At 42.0% G+C, this 20,426-nt stretch overlaps 1 protein-coding gene across 3 annotated transcripts; it reads left to right on the top strand.

Annotated features, from left to right (window-relative positions):
• Positions 1-823: 823 nt before the first annotated feature.
• LOC308310745 (uncharacterized protein) lies at positions 824-12,142 on the top strand. 3 transcript variants are annotated; one of them, XM_080757148.1, is made up of 17 exons: positions 824-1,296; positions 1,646-1,821; positions 2,514-2,621; positions 3,053-3,108; positions 3,452-3,528; positions 4,561-4,887; positions 5,112-5,453; positions 5,682-6,551; positions 7,206-7,301; positions 7,432-7,614; positions 8,110-8,205; positions 8,356-8,559; positions 8,811-8,918; positions 9,137-9,319; positions 9,918-10,058; positions 10,726-10,897; positions 11,888-12,142. In XM_080757148.1, the coding sequence occupies exons 1-17, from the start codon at positions 1,197-1,199 to the stop codon at positions 11,997-11,999; spliced, it is 3,351 nt and encodes a 1,116-aa protein (XP_080613274.1). In that variant the 5' UTR covers positions 824-1,196; the 3' UTR covers positions 12,000-12,142. The 3 variants fall into 3 exon arrangements, with proteins under 3 accessions (XP_080613274.1, XP_080613275.1, XP_080613276.1); XM_080757149.1 differs by lacking the exon at positions 9,137-9,319; XM_080757150.1 differs by lacking the exon at positions 10,726-10,897 and having other exon boundaries at positions 11,888-11,987.
• The last annotated feature ends 8,284 nt before the right edge of the window (positions 12,143-20,426 follow it).

Below are 20,426 nucleotides of genomic sequence, written 5' to 3'. Positions count from 1 at the left end.
CAGTACGATGATTCTATTAGACTATTACTGATCTAACTAATATAAATTTCAAGGTACGTTTATCCCTGTCAGAATGTGTTCACCCTCCAAAAGAAAGTTGATATAGGCTATGTGTTATGATCAGTGAAGGCAGTTAACTAATGTGTTTAATGTAGATTTGAGAGAATAGTGCCTGCCCACAGTGCCCATGCAGTCGTCTGAAGTGCCCACTCGACTTCAGTTCTCCTCCTGACACTTCATATTGGTTCCTATTTTACTTTACACCATAACATTACATGAATAATAATGCATATTCTGTTTCTAAATAATCATACTGTACACTCAAAGGGGTAAATGGTGACACTGTGTGGACAGAAGTTACAATAGCAGGCAGCAACTGTGTGCGATTTACCAAAAATATGATTTACCATTAATTAAAAAATAACAAATGAGTACAAATAGGTCCTGTATTAAAATATGATGATGATACCCATGATTGAATGAGAGAAAGAACGAATTGATTGAAGTATTATATTAACAGTATGCATAATGGTACATTTCAAATGAAAGCACAACTCAAAAACTGTTAAACCTTCAAATGAAAGCACAACTCAAAAACTGTTAAACCAACAGCTGGAAATCATCATATAAGGAGGTAAAAGGGGAGAAAGAAACATACAGTAAAGACAGACAGACATTAGGCTAATTAAACCGACACACCACGCTTCACATGTGTGATTGGCTAAAGGGCTATGGGATACGCCCACTGCTCCAGGAAGTAACTGCTTGTTGGCATATTTAAAAACCCAGCTGTGTAGTTCGCCCCTTCCAAGTTCCGAGGAAGGGGAATATTATGTGATTGAGACACCGTTTCGCCTTCTCCTCCTTGGTTTACTTTTACAGTTCCAAGAGTTTATATTTCTCTCATCAACGAGATTGATTTGTATCAGGTTTGTAGGCCTACTTGTTTCAAATGTGGTCGTCGTGACATAGAAACACAACCGTATTTGACCATACACCCGCTAACGGTTAACGTTACTTAAATTTAAACGCTTTCGGGACCCTTGTTTACCGTTTCTGTATTTGGGGACATCTAGTTACCGACGTCCTAAATATAGAAAAGGTAAAACTAGGGTCCCGACTCACGAAAGGGGCTTTTAACAGACGACGATTTCAAAGTCTAGCCACCAGGCTACTTGTGGTGTGTGTTTAGCGTCATGCCGCTCACGGAGACATCGCATACTGGGAGATTGTCTTCAACTACAGAGAGGCGGCAAACCTTAACTGCCGCTTATAAAATCAAGAAGAAACTCTTAAGTAAGTTGGTTACACGTAAAAATCACACAAGCTATATTTCCGTATGGTCCAAACTACTGTGTGGGGGGTGGGGGGTTAATGTACTCGTGTTGAGTTCTACATTGCAGAACAACCTACAAGTGCAGAGTTTAATGCAAGTAGTATGTAGACTGGGTACATTTCAAACTAAGACTTTGATTGAAATATTTATTAACAGTTTGCAGTACATTTCAAGCACAAACTCAATACAAAGACTGTTAACTGAGTGGACGACCCAATGCTTAAGTAAATGTGATTAGTTACTTTCCAGTGCCGAATGTGATGATGATCATGGCCGCTCAGTTTTTTTTTACTGTGACTACACCAACAGACTGCTCCAGTTTCTTCAAGTTGTCACTGAAGAGCCAGAACCGAGCCTTTGCTCAGGAAGTGACACTGCTGAAGAACAACAACAGAGGACTGCAGGTGCAGAACACGGCCCTGCTGAAAGACATACAGGCTTACAAGTTTGACCTGGCCACCAGCAGGGGCAACGAGAGGAGGCTGGTTAGTGTTGTAGTGCACTCTTTCCCAAACAGTGGGCCGTGGACCCATTTCTATGGGTCACGACTCCAGCAATCTGCTAGTCTAACCCAAACATTTAATCCCTAATACATTTTGTAGTTCACCGAATGCCGCAAAAGGTTGAAAACGTTCGTCCAGGGCCACATATATATGATGCGAGACTTCCCCTTCCCTACGGTGCGGGGCTTCTTTCTTTTTGTTGGGTGTTGTACTGTTATTCTAACACAGCCTGATAACCCATTTTGGCAGCCATCTCAGTAACATGCCTCGCTAGTCATTAGACTCCCAATCCATACCTCCCGGGTTCGAATCAAATTGTGGTCAAACTAGCAATATGTTTCTGAAGAGTCTTCCGCAAAATAACATCGTAATAGTTGGGATATTTTATATAAGGGTAAGGGCCAACAAATCCTTTTCCCCCCTTGTGCTAGGCAGTATGTAGAATGGCAGGAACATTATTCCTAATTTTATTCATTTTTTTTAAAGGAAATTACACATTAGTACTTGGTCATACAAAATATTTCAGTCATACGATTCTATTTCGCTTTCATCTGTGGGATATATATATATATTAGGGCACACAGTGTTGAACCAAAGGGATGATTTGTTGTCGCACTGTCGAATGCAAGTGACAAAATTATATGACAATGTTCTTTTTTTCCCCCACCCCACAGTTGGTCATCCTTAATGGTCTAAAAGCCCACGTGATCAAGGCAACGGTCCTGTCCTCGGATCTCCAAGCCCATGTAGACATGATGATTGGCTGGGTCTCTCCCGACGACGTAAGGACATTTCTATCACACTGTGCATTATTTATTCTATTTATATGTATTGCTTTAGTTTAACTTCTATGTATTGTTCATATCTACATGTTTTTGTTTAACTTCTAAACTCTTAAACCCCCCCCATTTGAATTGAGGACCCCTCACCCTGAAAAGCACTTGGAATTGTAGGCATTACAATTTAATTTGACTCCTTTGAACCTTAACCTAATCATCTGGGTACTACTACTGCCATCTCAAAACAATTTGAACCCCCAGTCACGTTGTGAGTTTGTAGAATGGTGACATTTTATATGTTGGCGTCCTTGACATAGAAAAGCTCTGGATTTAGAGTACATATGCACTGTCCTCTGATTTTGGGGGAGGATTCTTCAGCATATACTGTATGCCTGCTATTACTGGGAATGATGTGATTGTGTTTGATTTTTCAGGACACTCCAGATAAATCTGATGGCTTCACTAGTGATGACCATATACAGACGGAGAGGTGAGACATTTAGTAAGCTATAGGTTGCATTAGAAACGTGCATCCGTTTCAGTGTGTTCTGTTTTGAAGGCCGTTATCAGACTGGGAGTGAGTGACCTGCCTCAGTAATTCATTTTCAATGGTAGCCAGGGGCGATTTTTATTTATTTATTTTTCCCGGATGCACACCGCACTGCGATGTTGAGGGGAAAAAACCATCGTCCAAGAACTGGAATGTGATCCCAGCTGCTGATCCAAGCAAGAGCGCCACTCGCTCTGCGTCTGAAACGGCCTTTACTAATATCTCAAGACAGATTCTGTTGTACGGAGTACTGACCCCTCATTCCCATCTCCCCCTCACTCAGTGGGAAACACCCAGTCCAGTTTCCTTCCGTGCCAGGTCTCTCAACAAATGACCGGCACAGACCCACCAACTCTACTGGTATAGTATAATAACTGCAATTTTCAGTGGTGCTTGATATTTTCGGAACCAGTTAATACTTTCTATATTTCTACATAAATATGACCCAACTCCTACTAACTAATTTATTGAGGAAAATGTTTCCAGTGTTTCTCACTGAAAATATGCAATCTACAAGCTTGCAATGCGTCTGTGATGTGCTGTAAGCTTGTAGACTGCCTATTTTTGGTTATTAGTTGTTAAGATTTCTTTAATGTTTTCTTTGCAAAATGTCAAATATATTAAAGAAATGCACGTTCAATCTTCCAGAAACCCCTAATGATCTCATATTTCATTATATTACATATTTGGGGTGCGCACGCTTTTCCGACACACCGAAGATCCGAAGCGGGGGGGGCATGCGATGCGAAAAAGCGATGGTCCGACATGCGCTTCTCCCGTGCTTGCGGTTAGGGTTAGGTTAGGATTGAGGTTTCGGATCAATAGTATGTCGGAACTAAAGCCTGCACCCACATATTTTGCTTGTTTATGAAACACCTTCAAATAACTAGCTAATCCAAAGGTTCACAGACTTTTGCCATTCAGAGATGTGTAATATTGGTCCATTTTCCATTCTTGTGAAAATCTGATGTTTTATACAAATTATAGACTATTCTAAAGGCTCCACAATTGGTATATTTAGCTTTCTTTATTTCTGTTTGAAAGTGAAATTACACTCATTGATGTCAGATTTGTGTACCGTTTTAACTATTTGAAAAAAATAAAAACACTGGATTTATATATATGCGTTGTATGGAGGTGCATTACAGCAGCGGCCATCTTGGTGAGGGCAAACACTACTATATGGAAGAGGCTATTCTGGATTTGTAAAAGCCCCAAAAATGGAGACCTCCACCCATGGTAGACAATGTGTTAAATATGTCGGTCATTTCTACAACGCCTAAATACTAAACGGAAATTATTTTTTTATTCCAATGGCCAAATTATTAACAGTTTATTCGTTAATTGCAACAATTAAATGTGTCAATGAATTGTACATTTTGTAATTGACAGCCCTGCACACTTCCCCAGTCGTCATCAGATGTGAGGAGTTGCCATCACTTGCCTCGGCTCGGGTAATTGACCCTCCCAGTACCTTGGCTGTTGGAAATCCCAGCACCATGCTTCTAAACGCAGAGGTGGAGCAGACGGCATCTGATGAGACGGTCACCGCAGCAAACGCTGTCAAGAAGACAACGCACTCTGTGAAAAATAAGGACAAGACGAGGGTCGGGGGAAAAGCAGTGCGTGTGAAGGCTGGAAAAGAAAACAAAACATTGACAGATCCTCAAGGTGCTGGTGGTGACTGTGAGGCTGAGAAGTCAGAGACGACGATGCAGAGTAAGCCCATTAGCACTTTGTTGCAGTTATGCAACCATAGACTATTCAGGATTAATGACTCCAAAAAAACTGAGATCTCTGACCATGGCTGTCAATATGTTAAATGTGTAATTTCTAGGAAGCCTAAATGGAAATGTAATTTTTATTCCAATGGACAAAAAACCCCCACAATTGAGTCATAAAATGTCAATTAATCTACTTTCAATTTTTTTTATCGTTGACAGCTCTGCACACTTCCCCAGTTGCCATCGGATGCGAGGAGTTGACATTACTTGCCTCGGCTCGGGTAATTGACCCTCCCAGTACCTTGACTGTTGGAAATCCCAGCACAAGCAGCACCATGCTTCTAAACACGGAGGTGGAGCAGACGGCATCTGATGAGACGGAGACGGTCACCGCAGCAAACGCTGTCAAGAAGACAACGCACTCTGTGAAAAATAAGGAAAAGACGAGGGTCGGGGGAAAAGCAGTGCGTGTGAAGGCTGGAAAAGAAAACAAAACATTGACAGATCCTCAAGGTGCTGGTGGTGACTGTGAGGCTGAGAAGTCAGAGACGACGATGCAGAGTAAGCCCATTAGCACTTTGTTGCAGTTATGCAACCATAGACTATTCAGGATTAATGACTCCAAAAAAGCTGAGATCTCTGACCATGGCTGTCAATATGTTAAATGTGTCATTTCTAGGAAGCCTAAATGCAATTTTTATTCCAATAGACAAAAAAACCCACAATTGAGTCATAAAATCGCATTTATTTTGTCAATTAATCTACTTTCAAATTTTTAATCGTTGACAGCCCTGCACACTTCCCCAGTCGCCATCGGATGCGAGGAGTTGCCATCACTTGCCTCGGCTCAGGTCATTGACCCTCCCAGTACCTTGACTGTTGGAAATCCCAGCACCATGCTTCTAAACGCAGAGGTGGAGCAGACTGCATCTGATGAGACGGAGACGGTCACCGCAGCAAACGCTGTCAAGAAGACAACGCACTCTGTGAAAAATAAGGACAAGACCCGGGTCGGGGGAAAAGCAGTGCGTCTGAAGGCTGGAAAAGAAAACAAAACATCGACAGATCCTAAAGGTGCTGGTGGTGACTGTGAGGCTGAGAAGTCAGAGACGACGATGCAGAGTAAGCCCATTAGCACTTTGTTGCAGAAATGCAACTATACGGCAGAGGTCCAGCCTTCTGGTACGCAACATCACATCGCCTCTCGTATTCCCAAGTTAAGGCAGCGTCACGCTTGTGACCCAAACTCTGAACCGAACAGCTCCAGAGCCAAACAAAGTTCAGAAAGCGACATGCCAGAGTACTTCCAGAGGTTTGATACACGACAGCTCCAGTCGGATGATGACGATAATGCACAAGAACATGAAACGGATCACAATGATATGCAAGACAGCCTTTCTCTCACACTCCCGTTATTAGAACCTAGTCGCAGTCCTCCCATAACCTTGACCAGAAAGCGAAAGATGACTCCTGCAGAATGTCCAGGACCTTCTAGGGATAACGAAACCCCTTTGCGGGTCAAGAGACGGAATAAAGAAAGTATTCTGGAATCCATGTCGGTAGACTCGTCACTGGACGACGGCCCTGCTGACCTGGACCTGGACTCTGTGCTCTCTACCTCTGCTGTGCCTGTTGTAATTCCACCTGAAGCATCTACAGGTAGGTATTGGGTAACATCACTATTGTTGTAATTCCACCTGAAGCATCTACAGGTGGGTAACATCACTATTGTTGTAATTCCACCTGAAGCATCTACAGGTGGGTAACATCACTATTGTCAGGCAGAAAGCTTATCTCAAAATGTCTTTCTCCTAAATAATCCATAATTGGATCATACTACCGTGTCTTGCAAAAATATAATAATTTTAATAATAATGCACTTTACATTCCAAGGAATCTCAAAGTGCTAACAATAGGCAGAGCATAAAATTAAGAAACGTCACACAATTAAAAACATCAGATATAAGATTTACAGGGTGCATACTTAGTTTAGACTAGTCAATGCTTGACTAGGTGCGCACGCTTTTCCAACACCAAAGGTCTGAACATGCGACATGCGATGTGATGGTCCGACATGCGCTGCTCCCCTGCTTGCGCTTATGGTTAGGTTAGGAATTGAGGTTTCGGATCAATATAGTATGTCGGAACTAGTTGTAGGACTAATGACTGGTCTAACCAAATGACTAGTCTAAACTAAGTACTGCACCCGTTAATGCTGTTTATTGTGGTTTAACAAACCTTCAGTAATGAGAACAATCTTGGTTATATTATATTTGTTATAAAAAGAATATTTCATCCTTTGTGTCATGGCAGAACTGACTAACACCACTACAGCCATCGATCATGGACTTACTGTTGGACATTCAAAAAGAAACAGGCCAAGATGTAGAGAGACATTTGTTGTCTTGGGTAAACATGATACAGCTTTTAAATCAATTCTACCTTACCTAACTCTATATGATTATGTGAGGTGATTATTTATTTTAACTGTTCTTGTATGCAAAGATATTTATTATCTGTTCATCCTGTGTCATGGCAGAGAGAGTGTTGACGCCACCAACCAGCATCAACACAGCCACAGATAATGCAGTTGTGAGAGAGAGGCATACAGCAGAAGTCCACGTTCCTTCTAGAAGAAACGACAGACTGAGATGCAGAGAGACATTTGTTGTCCCAGAGAACAACAATGAAAGTGGAACTTATGAAGACCCCGTTGTTCCAGGTGTGATATGAGTAGCTGATGCCAGTATTGGAATCAGTCTATCTAGAGTCAGTATCTATGCCAATCCGATTCCATGTAATTTATCACATAAATGCGCTGACTCAACTTTCAGTTAAATCAGGGGTTCTCAACGTTTTTGGCCTGCCCCTCCCCACCCCCAATACAAACTGACTGCAAAAAAGAACCTTAAATAGAAAATGTATCATAAATGAATACTGAAACCAGATATAATCATTAAGGAAAGTTTATGCATGTACTATGTAAACTCTTCATTTCCATTTTAAGTGGGCAGGCAAGGCTATCGCTTCCGGTCTGCTCTTAGGTGTGTGTGTGTGTGTGTGTGTGTGTGTGTGTGCTCACTGGTACGAACAACATTAACGCAGATCTGTGTGTAGGAAGGAAACGATTGGCATTTTGGTAGGAAAAAAGGTTTGGTTATAGTTGTGGTTTATATTGTGTGTAAAAAAAAATGTATTTCATCCTTTGTCATGGCAGAACTGACCAACACCACTACGGCCATCGTTCATGGAGTTACTGTTGGACGTTCAAGACGAAACAGGCCAAGATGCAGAGAGACATTTGTTGTCTTAGGTAAACCTAAGGAGATATTTCAATTTTAATGATATGTTTCAGCCCAGTTATGGCTTTACTTTAACTAACTTGAGTAATGAGGGGGGGGGGAGTCTAATGCAGTGTTTTTGCAAGATTTATCACTTGTCATTTCATTGTGTGTCATGGCAGAGAAACTGTTGCCATCACAAACCAGCACCAACACGGCCACAGATGATGGAGGCGAGAGAGGGAGACCTGCAGGAGAGGTCCACATTCCGTTGAGAGGAAACGGCAGACCAGGAGACAGAGAGACAAATGTTCCAGAGAACAATGAAAGTTCTGCGAGTGTAACATTGTATGAAGACTCTGTTGGTCCAGCTGAAGCATCTCCAGGTGTGACATGATTTACAATTTAGGCATTGGACACTCTTAATCAATGCAAGCATGCTTATTGCTTACTTACCAATATCAATTTTAGATTGTGTTCATTATCTCTGATAGGCCAGGAAGTGGCCGGACACTTTATCACCTGTCTGTTTAGCAGCTGGCCCTAATAAGACATTTCTTGGTTATATTTGTTTTTTACATACAACAATAATATAAACCAACCACAATGATTCTTGTTTAATCCTTTTTCATGGCAGAAATCTTAACGTCACTGACCAACACGACTACGGACACAGATCATGGAGTTACTGTTGGACGTTCAAGACGAAACAGACCAAGATGCAGAGAGACATTTGTTGTCTTGGGTAAATGTCAATCAATTATAACAATGTTTCAGCCCTGTTATGACTGTACTGTACTGAACTATGAGATGGAAAAAGTCTTAATTTGAACATTGTGGGAGGCAAGTCTGGTGGCTGACCACGTGAGAGTAGGTCATCGGTAATTAAATCTTTTGGCTTGATCTACAATTTATTTTTTACTGTTAAGCTATTTATTGTCTGTTCATCCTGTGTCGTGGCAGAGAGAGTGTCGACACCACCAACGTGCACCAACACAGCCACAGGTGTGAGGGAAAGACCTGCAGCAGAAGTCCATGTTCCTTTTAGAAGAAATGTCAGATCAACATCCAGACAGACATTTGCCGTCAATGACTCCTCAGCCATTGATGAACACCCTGCTGTAATTTCACTCGATGACTCTACAGGTGTGAGCATTACTTAACCAATATTCATTTTAGAATTTTTAATGGGTCAGGAAGCGGATATTATGCTTCTTGCAGCTAATGATAAAGTTCCTGATTAGTAGTCCTTACGAATATATGAATACCAAATTATGTACAGGGATGGGCACAAAATGTATGTTGGTATGCAGGTGGTCCGAGGAAATTGCCGTTTGACTCTCTCGCACACATGCACACCAGTGCCTTGCACAAACGTCCACGTGCCCCGTCAGCGGACATCACACCTGTTGTGTCCATGATTGAGTTGTTTTAGGTATAATGCGTAGATTGGCTATTTTCAAAGAGTGACATCTGCACACAACCATGCATAAAATGACTTTTCTTAGTTCTACTGGATCTCTTCTCCACTAGCCCCTCCCTAACATTTCAGTGTAGTTTTAATTAGTTGACAATTGTCAGAATATTTACTCTTGTTATATCGTAGTTTTTATTTAATTTCTCGTCTGTGAAAACTAAATCAGACGAATGTCTACTGACATTTTTCATCATGGTTTTCGTCGATGGAATCAACACTGGTGTCATGGCAGAATAACGTAACTGTCTAACACCATTGCGGCCACAGATAATGGAGATACTGTTCGACTTTCAAGAAGAAACGACAGACCAGCAACATTTGTAGACTCCGGAGTGACAGTTGCTGTCCCAGATGAAAGTCCAGCCATTGAAACCTATGAAGACCCTGTTCCCGATGAAGCATCTCCAGGTGAGATATGATACATGCTTTACTTTTTTTTTTTTTTTAGATTTTATTTAGGATATTATGTTTTTGCCTGTCTGTGTCAGTTTGCAGCTGATATTCGATGTAAGAGTGCTGTGCAGTCCAGCTCAGCGGTTCCCAAAGGTTTTAGCTCAAAACGAATTGGACGTTATCCCGACAAAGTCCGACCGTGGAAACGGCCGGACGTGCGGTCGAACATGCGCTGCTCCCGTGCTTGTGGTTATGGTTAGGTTAGGGTTTGAGGTAGGTTGTCGGTCTAATGACAGTCGGACCAATAGTATGTCTGAACTAAAGCCTGTACCCTGCCCGGCACCCAAACTAGTGAAAAACGAGCGAAATTAAAGTCTGGGGGAAAAGTGTAGAAATTTTAAATTCCAAATTTGTAGGAACCCTGCCATTGACTGTCTTAGCAGAAATGACTCTACACTGCAGCATGTTACTAGGCAGCTGATGCCCAGGGAACCGCTCCTTGAATTAGTCTATATGGTAATGTATATTTTGAGAGAATTAACCACTTAAACCGTCAATACTTGGAAAAAGTGAGTGAAAGTTTACTGTCTACACCTCTTTGCTGACGATAGCCGATCTACAAGCTCTAAAGCATTGCATCACGAGGCATTGAGCTTATAGAGGGGCTGTTTTTGGCTAAAAGTTCTCAGAATGGCGAGTGAGGAGGATAACATGGTCTCAGAAGAAGCTACAACAGGGAGGGTGGTAATGGCGCGCGAGGAGGATAACATGGTCTCAGAAGAATCAACGGGAGCCTTGAGGCCACGGAGGAGACGCCATGCCGCCATTAGTTACAAGGAACCAACTATCAATTGGTGAGTGTTTACGTGATGGGTGCCTACACTTTTTTTGACTTGAGAACTACTTTTAAAGTTACAAGCTCAACATCTACCCACCCAAAAATGTATTCTCTATTTCTCCCATTGCTGAAAAGATGTACCTTAGCTATGGAATAGTGAGTATAAGACAAACGCACTCGCAACGTTCTGAATTGTTTATTATCACGATTTCAATTTAAAACCATCCTGTACACAACCTCTTCGTCAAAAATTGCTGATCTACAAACTTCTGCCCCCAGGCTGGAGATGACAGGGTTCAAGTGATTAATGTATGTAAAGTCCCTATCACACAAAGATTTTCATTTTTCCCATAGACATTTCAAAAATTATTTATTTAAAGCCTCAGACAAATCCAACTCGGATTGTGACAAATCATGACAACACAATATTTTAACCCACAGTGCATTTATTCATACTGATAATTTTCGCTACAGACTATGGTGACATAATTTACCAAAACACCTCTGAATCACACCTTCACTCTTTAAATGTTGCCTTTAATACTATTTGTAGGTTTGTTCTGAGGTGTCCTTACCTTACTCACCATTGTGTAATGTATGCGTCAGACTGGAATGCCCTGCCCTTGTCTCTCAGATCAAGCACTTCCTTTATTGCTTTCAAAAATGCATTATTAGTTCATCTTATATCTAGCTGTTGTTTTTGACTGCTTCTTTTGTGTTATCTGAGACTATCCTATTGGCATCATACTCATTTGTATATTGAATGACTCATTTCTAGCATTATTGTATATTCTTTTCAATGAAACTCTGGGTGTATGACTATACTGATGTAGTGGGTTTGTGATGGGGAAGAGCTTTTGTATGTCATTGTTTGTTGCTGTGGTGTTCGTTGTATGTTGTGCCTTGAGGACCCCCTTGAAAACAAGTTGCTGCAACTCAAGGGAGTATCCTCTAGTGAAATTTCAAAATAAAAGTCCTAAATTGTGATTGTCTCTTTGGTTTTTAGCAAACTGAGGCGTGGAGACAAATGGACGGACACGCAGTTCCTGAGATCTCCAACATTCAAAGCCAAGAAGAAACCAAAGAAACCTTCACGTATGCCTACTACTGATGACTAGTTGAGTTTCTCTCAAAGGAATATGAACAAATGTGCTTGATGGCTAGTTATGTAAATGGCCTAAGATGATTGATAACAGATTTTTGCTAAGCAAACCGTTCTGCAGTGATTTTAATCTTAAACTTGGCTATTTGTTTTTATACATTGTTCACTGGTTTATTAAAGAACATTATTATCACAGCCTCATGAATATTAAGTCTGATCATTCTGCAAAACTGGGGTTCCCCAAAGGATTAGCTCAAAGTGCAATCATTGTTTTCTCACTCATTAAACAAACAACATACTGTATATTCAGGGTATCTGCACATTTCTACACTGTCAATTTAAGCGCTTTTAAGACAGTTTTTGAATAGTTCTAAAATTAAATGAGACCATTGCTGTGTCAAAAGTAACTAAACGATCTATAAATGCCTCAAAAGAACCGTTCGCCCCACCGACTTCAAATTCAACCACAGTGGGTGCAGTGCCCGGTGTCGAGTTGGTCGGACCCACACTTGTCCAGAACCGCCCCCAAAAAAGGCCTCTGGACAGGGCCCATGATCCATATATGGAGCTAGCCTGTTCTGACATCACACCACTCCATATTTGGGCATGCCTGACACAGAACTCCATAAGCTGGCCTGTTCTGACGTCGGCAACACGGGCACCGATCTAGTACTACAAATGGTCAAACCTTGAATTGTCATTACAAAGGGGCAAAAACGGAAAATGGCAGATCTACAAGCTCTCAATGTCTTGCATTGTGAGGTGTTGTGAGCTTGTATGGCTGTCTCACTGTGGAACCGTAGTGCCTCCTACATTGTCCATGCACAACTCTTGTTTTCTTAAATGTGTAATGGCTACTCTAGAAACCGCATTGTAATGTTACTATGCTGCCATATAGTTTCTACAGTAACTATGTATGACAAATACAAGACAGGTAGGCTACATTATTTTAAAATACAGGAGTAATAAGATTCATATTGAAAAGGTTTTGTTCAATTGCCAATCTTTTATACAGCATCACTTTTTATTTTATTGTGGCACATGGTTCTCCATAGTTGGACAAGAGGCAAGAAAGCTAGGGTGTGATGTTTGAATGCAAAGAAAACAACCCTGTAGCACAGTAAGTACGGTACCCAAATGACCAACAAATGTGACTTATTTGTATATTACGGTAAGTTATTGTGGAGCTGGATACCTGCTCATGTGGGCATAGAAGGGAATTTTAAAAGAAAGAAGCGTCTACAATTTTTCAATGACCTGATTAACAGGCAAGGGTGCCCCTGGGTCAATCTTTTAGGGAGCCTAACCCCAGATGGTCTGAATTGGTGCTTGCACACAAATGGAGTGATGAGGCATGTGTGTGTTTAAGAAAACACCTGTAGAGTGTTGTACAACATCTACAGTCGACCCTATACAGTATTTACTTTAAATTTACATGTTTAAAATCCCTATCAGCTCTGGTCGGATGGCTATAGTTTACAAGAGGGTACTGGTACTCCTGTAGGCTTTTAAGGCACCCACTACCCACCTAATCGAGCCCCCAAGACTAAGAGGGGATCTCTGTCCCCTCTAAAGTTGCTGTGTGCTGGGGCACGACCAGCCCTGAGCTAAGTTATTGCCTCTTGATTGTAGCCTACTTTGATTAAAAATTTAAATAAATAATAATCAAAATTTACATCGGACTCACTTTCTTTGTTTGGATCATGGTATGAATTACTTTAAACTTTGTGGATCTTCCTGTCACAAGGTGGGTTAGGATTTCAACAAAATGCATTGGTGTTTCCTCTGGACCAGAGGCTGACCATGGTTGGACAAAAATAGCCAACATATCCCTCTAGTGGTGACTCAGAGTTATGGCAGCCTTACTTCACTGCCCATATTTTATTTAAGGCAGAACAAATTAATCTCAGAAGTTTTCAAATAATTGTAAAGGAGTAATAAGTACAATATATTTGCCTCTGAGATGTCCTGCACAGAGCATATCGGCCTGGATTTCCAGGCTAGAGATCTATTGAAGTAGAAGTATATTGGTTTATTTTATTGTATTGAGCTACCTGCTTGCCAGGGGATAAAATTGAATCTTGACGATCAGGTCAAAACTCATGTCAGATCCTGTGTGACATGACCATTGACACAATCTAAATGTCTCAAAAGAAGAGCAGGGAGACAACATACAACCACTACTTTTGTTCACAATATGTTTTTAGATCTTACATGCAAATCCTGCCTGGTCCAATGGTCCTTGCGTAGGCACCCACCTCAAATCTCCTTTGTGCCTTATTTCTATTTACTTCTATGTCATGTACAGACATGACACATTCGATTGAGTACTTTATTAACAGTTCACCAAAAAAGATGGCACAGATTAATAAAGTAATGCTAAAAGTATAACCCAAATAAGCCCTCTGGGCTTGTTTCCAGCTGTATTCAATTCATTGAGGCATTTCTAGAGAAAAACTATAAACAAGTATCTGTTTACTTATTTCTTATTATTTTTCAACTAATTTTAATTTACCGGGTAGGTGTATCTTTCCCTTTATTTATTCTTTATGGGTAAAGATACACCGTGACCTACATACATACAGTATACATACAAGTATTTTGAGTATCCAACATATATCACGAATCGATCGGTACAATAACTTTTCCAGCCGTGGTGAGACTGTATGCGGTTATCAGGTGCTGTTAGGTAGATTCAGATGCGAGTGTCCTGTTTCACATTCATACTGTGGTGATTGATTTTCCTTCCAGTTCCATTGATCAGATCAATAAAGGTCTATCAATCAATCACCAGGCTCTAATGATTGAATACATAATACATGAGCTGACCATTGCACTCAGCTTGGCCAACAACCGGTTTTAAAGCAGGATTGAAAGAATGTTGCACCCCTCACCCACTCCAAACTCACTCATCTCAGTTTACAAACAACTATTCCAAGAACACGTGGCCATTACTTGTGCCATCAGGCCATGGGGGAGGGTCCCTGGATGTTTAGAAGTTAGAACCTACCTGAGATGTTAGCAAATTCTAGTTTGAAAGCTTCCTTTTCTACAAAATGTATTGTTACTGCCATTTCATTGGGCCTACTTTTTTTAGCCGCCTCTCATTCTGGTTGTTTTATGTGCACTGGTTCTCAGAAAAGTGGGGTCTTCTGAGAACCCCAGGGGTCCTTGATGGGGTTCCAGAGGTCCCCAGCATTTAGTTCATTCATTGACAATAGTCTATATGTATAAGATCACAACGGCCCGGCAGGATTAAGGTTCCAGGGGTCACCATCTAAATAAATAATGTGATACAAATTTACCCTTAAGCCATTAATACAGGGAAAGCATGATCTGTGACAGGATATACAGTAGTATAATATCAATTTGGGGGTCCTTGGCACAAACATGTTTGAGAACTACTGAGACATTTGTGGAAGGCCTCAGGTCTGGGTTAAGAATTTAAACAAAAATACAATGGTTTTATTTGTCACTCACTCAGGTACAAACAGCGGAATGCTGGTAAAGCATGTCCGAACAACAGCAGCAGCACAAAAATACAAGATAATACTGGGTTTCAAAGAACCAACTGAAAAAGAACAACAATACAAGATAAACAGGTTAAACAAAAATGGGGCAAACAAAAGTACAGTCAAAGACCCCCCACCACACACACACACACACACACACACACAGGAATGCAGCAGTGGGGGGATGTGCATACCCCCTGTTGCTGACAACTATAGTGTTGCCATGGGCTTCTTTTTCTGTGAAGAGTGTGTGTGTGTGTGTGTGTGTGTGTGTGTGTGTGTGTGTGTTGCTGTGATAGGAGAAGGATATCAAACGGAACACAACCACCCTAAAGACTAATCATTGTGTATATTCCTGCACTATACCTGCATCCAGTGATCTTGGTACATAGAAATTGATCTATTGAAGATTCTGACTTTCAAATGTACATCATTTTTGTTTTGATTGTATTGCTGTATTGTTGTATAAACTTGTATTGTGCTTTCTGCTTTGGCAATGTAAACGTATGTTTGCTCATGCCAATAAAGCCCTTTGAATTGAAATTGAATTGTGTTTGTGTGTGTGGCGGGCTTTTTGATTGATTGATTGAAATCTTTATTAACAGTTTGCAGAATTACAGTACATTTCAAGCACAAACTCAATACAAAGACTGTTAACTGTGAGTGGACGACCCAATTAAGCCTTACACTTGTTTACAACAGGGTCCACATTGTTCAATTCATCAAAACATTTAGAGACAAACAAATAGACACTTCTATGTAGTTAAGAACAGAACAGGAATTCATCATATAGGAAGCGAAAAGGGAAAAAAATATATATACAGTGAGGGGAACAGGGGGATAAAAGAAAACGAAAGACAGAGTGTAGGGCGCCTGCACACAACACCATGCGTTGATGCCATGTGTGCATATGTGCAGGCACCCAACACCACGTCCATACAAAAACATTGTACAATCCATAGTACAAAGACAGAGTGTAGGGCGCCTGCACACAACACCATGCGTTTATGCCATGTGTGCATATGTGCAGGCACCCAACACCACGTCCATACAAAAACATAGTACAATCCAGATAAAAATTCAGCTTTTACAGAGGCCAGTTTCGAATTGCAGCCATCCGTAGGTGCCCTTTGAGAGCAGTTTTGAAGGAGCCAAGGGATTCACATGTCTTAATGACTGTTGGTAGGGCGTTCCACATTTTGGTCGCATAGGAGCGAAAATAATTTAGCCCCTTGTTTGTGCCGAATCTGGGTTGTACATGGTTTGTTGCACTCCATCTGGTGTTGTGGGTGTGGACTTCGTTTACATTAAGGAAGTATTTAGACAGGTACATGGGTATCTTGGTGGTGTATCTAATCTTGTGGACCAGACCCATTGCAAGATGCTGTACTCTGTCGTCGACCCTAAGCCATCCCAGCCTGTCAAAGTGGGCAGGGGTGAGGTGGGTTCGGGGGGTGAGGCCAAGTAGGAGCCTGACCAGTTTGTTTTGGGAGGTCTGGAGCCTTGTTTTAAGGGCCTTTGAGGTGCTGTGGTACCAGGAGGTGGATGCATAGTCAAAGAAACCTTGTACGAGGGCTCCTGTTAAGGTCTTCAAGGTGTTTTTGTCGACCAGTGAGGAGATCCTGTAGAGGAATCTTGTTCTTTGATTGACTTTTTTGATTACGTTGGGCGGGCGGTTAAGCTGGTGTAAAAGGGTAAAACTTTCTTTTGTGCTTGTTTTCATAGACCATTATAGTGTAGATTGGGGTGGGATCCAACCACCAGACATCTTATGAAATTGGGGTCCATGACGAATGTAGGTCCTTAAAAAGGTTTGCGAATCAATGTTTAAGGGGCCTTGCTAGTGCTACCCAACCTCTAATCGTAGCTCCTTCGCTCCCCTCAAAGGAGCTTATCGGCACTAGGAAGACTGCATTCACTTCGCCAAGTGGAACAAGCGATTAAAACAAAACTCTCTCCTCCCCAGGTTCCTGCTGGGGGGTGATCGTCCATGCGCACCGAACGCCTTACGACGAACGCCATACGACCTCCCCAAAGACTCCAGGGTCAGCGACCCCCCCTGGAAACTACACACCCGAACTCCTTCATTTATCCCTCCATTTCCTTTAATACTGTCAATAAATCCTTAAACCTCCCCAATGGTGTGTTTTCTACACTAGTGAATAGAGAGATTTTCCGTGAAAATAATCCATGGAATTTACTGTGAATATGTTTGCACTTTTATTAGTCAGAAATGTAAACAGCACGAGGGTACAGTAAGACTAAAAGAATCACCCCCCAAAAGTCATGTGATCACTTCAAAATGCAGGGCTCCAAATCTTTCAATTAAAAGATAGAACATTAACAAGTGGTGAACTTTGCACTTTTAATTTACTTCCTACAAAATCGTTAATTCAGCATCAAACATTTGAACAAACATCAAACAAGTTAACAACATGTTACAAAAACTAAAAACTATGTTTACACACACACACACACACACACACACACACACACACACTCCTAGCCGCTAGGGACAGCAGAATAGCACCCTGCACCCCGCCCTCTCACCCGGACGCAGACAGAAAGAGACTCCATTCATGATGAGTCATTGATAAACTTGGCTCCGTCTTATGAGCTAATTTAGTACTTCCTGTCTGAGAGCTAGCTAATTTAAGACATCCGGTTGCCTTCAGAATAAGATAAGGTTATTTAATTCGTTAATTAAATAATTATTACATTACATTATTAGTATTATTATTACATTACAGTTATTGTAAAGACACACATTATGTTTCTGTGTAAAAATAAGTAATTAAATAACATAAAAAAGTTATCTAAATGGATAAATGCTATTCACTGGAGTGCATGGACTTTATAAAGTGGACACTGGACAAAAGACGGCTCCGCGAGGCAACTATCTGGACACACCCACGCGTTCGGGAAGATGTCCTCTACCACCCCACAGTCTCCGCTAAGCGGGAGAGGTGTAAAATTCACAGCAGCAGAGCTTCTACTGGGGTCAATGCAAAAAAATGTACCGTTTCCGGACCCAGAATGGACACTGGACAAAAGACGGCTCCGCGAGGCAACTATCTGGACATACCCACGCGTCCGGGGAGATGTCCTCTACCACCCCACAGTCTCCGCTAAGCGGGAGAGGTGTAAAATTCACAGCTGGAGCCCTTCTACTGGGGTCAATGCAAAAAAAATACCGTTTCCGGACCCAGAATGGACACTGGACAAAAGACGGCTCCGCGAGGCAACTATCTGGACATACCCACGCGTCCGGGGAGATGTCCTCTACCACTCCACAGTCTCCGCTAAGCGGGAGAGGTGTAAAATTCACAGCTGGAGCCCTTCTACTGGGGTCAATGCAAAAAAAATACCGTTTCCGGACCCAGAATGGACACTGGACAAAAGACGGCTCCGCGAGGCAACTATCTGGACATACCCACGCGTCCGGGGAGATGTCCTCTACCACCCCACAGTCTCCGCTAAGCGGGAGAGGTGTAAAATTCACAGCTGGAGCCCTTCTACTGGGGTCAATGCAAAAGAAATACCGTTTCCGGACCCAGAATGGACACTGGACAAAAGACGGCTCCGCGAGGCAACTATCTGGACATACCCACGCGTCCGGGGAGATGTCCTCTACCACCCCACAGTCTCCGCTAAGCGGGAGAGGTGTAAAATTCACAGCTGGAGCCCTTCTACTGGGGTCAATGCAAAAAAAATACCGTTTCCGGACCCAGAATGGACACTGGACAAAAGACGGCTCCGCGAGGCAACTATCTGGACATACCCACGCGTCCGGGGAGATGTCCTCTACCACCCCACAGTCTCCGCTAAGCGGGAGAGGTGTAAAATTCACAGCAGCAGAGCTTCTACTGGAGTCAATGCAAAAAAAATACCGTTTCCGGACCCAGAATGGACACTGGACAAAAGACGGCTCCGCGAGGCAACTATCTGGACATACCCACGCGTCCGGGGAGATGTCCTCTACCACCCCACAGTCTCCGCTAAGCGGGAGAGGTGTAAAATTCACAGCTGGAGCCCTTCTACTGGGGTCAATGCAAAAAAAATACCGTTTCCGGACCCAGAATGGACACTGGACAAAAGACGGCTCCGCGAGGCAACTATCTGGACATACCCACGCGTCCGGGGAGATGTCCTCTACCACCCCACAGTCTCCGCTAAGCGGGAGAGGTGTAAAAGAGGTGTAAAGTCGAGACTTTGACAAACTCAATTATGCGTGTTTATCCACTACTTGCAATCATGAGCCATTGACACAGGGGATTTTATATACTGAAAAGAATAGCAGTGTTCATGTGCAGCCTATAAAGCCTGAAAAGAATAGCAGTGTTCATGTGCAGGAAGACAGCACTAGTGTAGATGAATCACATTTAAATCAAACCAACAGTGTTCATGTGCAGCCTATAAAGCCTGAAAAGAATAGCAGTGTTCATGTGCAGGAAGACAGCACTAGTGTAGATGAATCACATTTAAATCAAACCAGCAGTGTTCATGTGCCTATAAAGCCAGTTGTTGTGCACCACGCATTTCATGAGAGCACTGTACATAATCATTCTGTACAGACTCTGAGTCTAGATGCTGTAGAAATAGATCACTCGTATAGCACTGTACAGAATCAGTCTGTACAGACTCTGAGTCTAGATGCTGTAGAAATAGATCACTCGTATAGCACTGTACAGACTCTGAGTCTAGATGCTGTAGAAATAGATCACTCGTATAGCACTGTACATCAGTCTGTACAGACTCTGAGTCTAGATGATGGTACTGTTCAGAGTGTCATGGGACTATCTAGTGCTACATTAGGACCCTTCAAACACAGTGCCATTGAACCTACTACCTTTACTTTGAAGTCTTCAGAATGGGACACTGTAAACTCCTTAAGAGTCAAAGGAAATAAATATTTTAAGATGTATGAATGG

Source organism: Protomyctophum bolini (assembly GCF_963924005.1).
Source record: "Protomyctophum bolini genome assembly, chromosome: 23".
Lineage (NCBI taxonomy): Eukaryota > Metazoa > Chordata > Actinopteri > Myctophiformes > Myctophidae > Protomyctophum > Protomyctophum bolini.
This window is presented reverse-complemented; position numbering and strand designations above follow the sequence as displayed.

Bases quoted from the DNA above. Each gene is read 5' to 3' on its own strand.
- LOC308310745 (XM_080757148.1), top strand. From the start codon at position 1,197: ATGCCGCTCACGGAGACATCGCATACTGGGAGATTGTCTTCAACTACA. The intron at 7,302-7,431 runs GTAAACATGATA...GTGTCATGGCAG, and splicing joins AGAGACATTTGTTGTCTTGG to AGAGAGTGTTGACGCCACCA. The intron at 10,059-10,725 runs GTGAGATATGAT...TTTGGCTAAAAG, and splicing joins TCCCGATGAAGCATCTCCAG to TTCTCAGAATGGCGAGTGAG.